This window comes from Sinocyclocheilus anshuiensis, unplaced genomic scaffold (assembly GCF_001515605.1).
Source record: "Sinocyclocheilus anshuiensis isolate Anshui unplaced genomic scaffold, SAMN03320099.WGS_v1.1 scaffold367, whole genome shotgun sequence".
NCBI classification, from domain to species: domain Eukaryota; kingdom Metazoa; phylum Chordata; class Actinopteri; order Cypriniformes; family Cyprinidae; genus Sinocyclocheilus; species Sinocyclocheilus anshuiensis.
In genome coordinates, this window is record NW_015549574.1 from 106,290 (window position 1) to 109,720 (window position 3,431).

A 3,431-nucleotide genomic window follows, 5' to 3' on the forward strand; every position below is an offset into this window, starting at 1 on the left:
GATTTTTCTTTTATGTAAAAAATCATTAGGATATTAAGTAAAGATCATGTTCCATGAAGACATTTTGTAAATTACCTATTGTAAATATCAAAACTTAATTTTTGATTAGCAATATGCATTGCTAAGGACTTAATTTGGACAACTTTAAAGGCGATTTTCTCAATATTTAGATTTTTTTGCACCCTCAGATTCCAGATTTTCAAATAGTTGTTTCAAATAATTTTCTGGTCTGGTGTTGATAAAGGGGTACTTGACCCTTTCTCATGGGACTTTGGGGGTACGAAAAAGACAAAAAAAGGTTGGGAAACACTTAATTATAGAATACAGCTGCGCATGTAAACGCTGAATATCTCGCTAACACTCCACATCAAAGAAAACACTTTCCATCAACACCAAATCAACGCCATATGTAGAAAGGAAGCGAGAGGGGTAAGGCAAAACAATAAAACAATACCCGCTGTGCACAATAATTGTTATTCTTTAGGTGGGTGGAAATGGGGGGCGGGAGAGGGAAGGGTGTACAGATGATGCCAATCCGACCTCTCGCTCCCTCCTTCTTCCCTCTGCTTTCATCCCTCCCTGTCTCTAGTACATTTGTCATGTTTTTGATGTGAGTGGCCTGCGGCGGCTCCATGTTGCATCTCTCAGCAGAGACTCTGCAGGAGGCTCTGAGATCAGCGCAGTGTCTCGAGGCTACAGGGGCAGAATTGGGATAGTACATTAAGCATGATGAGGAAGATCTGGGTGGAAGAGGATGGGGGGGAGGGCATCTGCATGATAAAGAGAGGAAGAGTGGGAGCGTTGCCAAAGACGAATATTTCACTGATAGCGCTCATGCCTTGAGGGTGCTTTCGGGTGATTTGGTTTCTGAGAAGTGCAGTAAGGCGTTATCCCATTATCCTGGCATAAAATATTAACAACCGTGTGCTAACATGGGCGTACACTCACCCAGCTGGCCCTGGCAGATATCGGTGGTGCCCATGGTGCCCTCAACAAAGACAGCATTACTTGTGATTTCCTGAAGAGGGGCAGAGGTGGGGAAGAAAGATGGGTGTGAGCCAAAAACAATTTGCAAGTACATGTGATGAGCTGATGAGGACATCTGAAAACACATGCAAGAACTATACAGGTTCAGGGTCAGTCTGTCTTAAAGGAATAAATCATCAAGAAAATTACAATTCTTTCATCATTTACTCGCCCTCTTGTCATTTCAAATCTGTATGCATTTGTGTCTTCTGTGGAACACAAAAGAAGATATTTGGAAGAATATCTAAACTGTTTCAGTTCCCATTGACTTGGAACCAACTGTTTAGTTGCCAACACTCTTCAAAATATCTTCTTTTGTGTTCAGCAGACGAAAGAAATTCATACAGGTTTGGAATGGCATGAGGGTGAGTAAATTATGACAGAATTTTTGAGTATTTTTAAACAAATTAAAAACATTTCTAAATTATTGACTGATTTTGAGAAAATACCCACATTTTTCAGCCTTTTTGTTTTAATGTATAGGCTAAGGCTATATATTTTTGCTTTCATCCAGTTTCATTTTCTGTTTAATGTAATTTTACTTGCTTCTGCGTTTTCTAGAGATATTCTTCAACTGTAATTAAATTAAAAAAGAATACCCTTACGAAAAAGAAGTTTATTCAAGTGTGTTATTAGTATACTTCTTTTAACAAAAAAATACGAAAGTATACTTTTAGTCTACTTTTTATGTACTTCTCAGAAATTGGCTTTATGTACTTCTCAGAAATATACTTAAAATGGCATTTAAGTATACTTGACTTATACTTAGAAAAAGTCTAAATATATTTTAGCTATAATTGTGCTCCTAGAATCCGTGTTTTCATTGTTATACTGTAGGGGGCGCTAGTACACATCTTCTGTACAGAATTTCCAAAAAACACAAGTGAAGAAGAAACCGAAACAACAGATGCTTCCACATGTATTCTTACACCATCATCAGACATAAAACAGCATCAAAACTATGTAACATTATGGAATAAACTTACTAAAATTAACTTGAAGTATACTACATTTTGGTAAGGGTAGTCAAAAAGTGGTGGAAAAGTACGTGCAGGTTGTATAACTATGACTTCACCATAAACATTTTAAGGTTTTTAATTTTAATGGCTTGATTTTCCCCCCCTCAATTCAATGTAAGGTAATTTTCCCTTGAGGTGCAACATCACCTTAAATGACCACATAAAGTGTGAGGGACTTTACTGGTGTTCAATGAAAATTCTTGTTTTCTACTTCACTTTCAGATGTTTCTTTTAACTTATTGTCAAATATCGTCAAAATGACAGTGATAAATGTTATTATACATTGTTACCAATTAAATTTGCTGTAAAATCACGGTATAGACACAATCTAAACGTATTCTTTCTGGGAAAAAAACAAAAAAAACAATCCATTTGAACCTTAATTATGCTGATAATAAAAAAAAAGACTATTCTCATAGTAGTAATTAACCTAACTTGTGTATAAATTAAGTTACCTTTGGGCGCAGCCACTTCACTGCCTTTTTAGGATCAGGATCCACTGGAATACCAAGGGAGCTTGGGTTCGCTGCAAACACCGCGTCAGAGAACAGAGCAGCAGATTTGAGGCACTTCTGCAGCAGGGCGTCATAGTCTTGATCTTTGAACTTCACCGGATTGTCAATGGAGCCTAACTCAGACATCTCTTCAGATCAGCAGAGAGGATCAGATGCGGTAGTACGATCACAGGCTGTGCTAAAGTTTCTGAACTTTAGACAAGTTTGGAGCAGCAGTACAGCCCATCCTATTCCCACCCTCTCAAGTTTACTGCCCCTGGGAGGCGGAGCCGTGTGCTAATGTACGAGTAGCTTAAATAGCTTGGCTACCTGGACTGATACTTGATGTAAATTAGTCTTGCTGCTAATATTTAGATAATTTATTTGTCTGTTATTAGCAAACGTATCGCTTCGATACCAAAACAGTCATTGATTAATATTTTGGGACAAAAAAAATAATATAGGCGTCTGCGTGTCTCCGAATATCTAACGCCATTTAATATAATATTTTCTGAAATATATACACCGGGGAATTTAAATTCAACAAAAATGAACATCTGTTGTGTGTGTGTGTGTGTGTGTGTGTGTGTGAAATAACACTTTCACCACTAGATGGCACTGCGAAGCCATACCTCAGTTTCACAGTTCTAGTTCTCAGTTATGTTTTACTCACTGGATAATCTAGTTAAACGACACCCTTCTATAAAAAAGCACAACAGGCTTTGTGCTCATTTCTTGCACATATTATCCAATACAACGTAGATTAAACAATAATTGAATGATTATATATATGGTATATATATATATATATATATATATATATATATATATACAGGTGCATCTCAATAAATTAGAATGTCATGGAAAAGTTCATTTATTTCAGTAATTCAAC

General features: G+C 36.8%; 1 protein-coding gene across 1 annotated transcript in view; it reads right to left on the reverse strand.

The window, feature by feature from the left end:
- Nucleotides 1–2,780, reverse strand: part of capn12 (calpain 12) — a 34,387-nt gene extending 31,607 nt beyond the window's left edge. Inside the window, exons 1-2 of the mRNA XM_016445564.1 lie at nucleotides 2,501–2,780; nucleotides 949–1,018 (exon numbers count right to left, since the gene is read on the reverse strand). Of these exons, the coding sequence (XP_016301050.1) occupies nucleotides 949–1,018; nucleotides 2,501–2,686 (256 nt within the window). The 5' untranslated portion in view covers nucleotides 2,687–2,780. The remainder of the gene's footprint in view (nucleotides 1–948; nucleotides 1,019–2,500) is intronic.
- Between the last annotated feature and the right edge of the window lie 651 nt (nucleotides 2,781–3,431).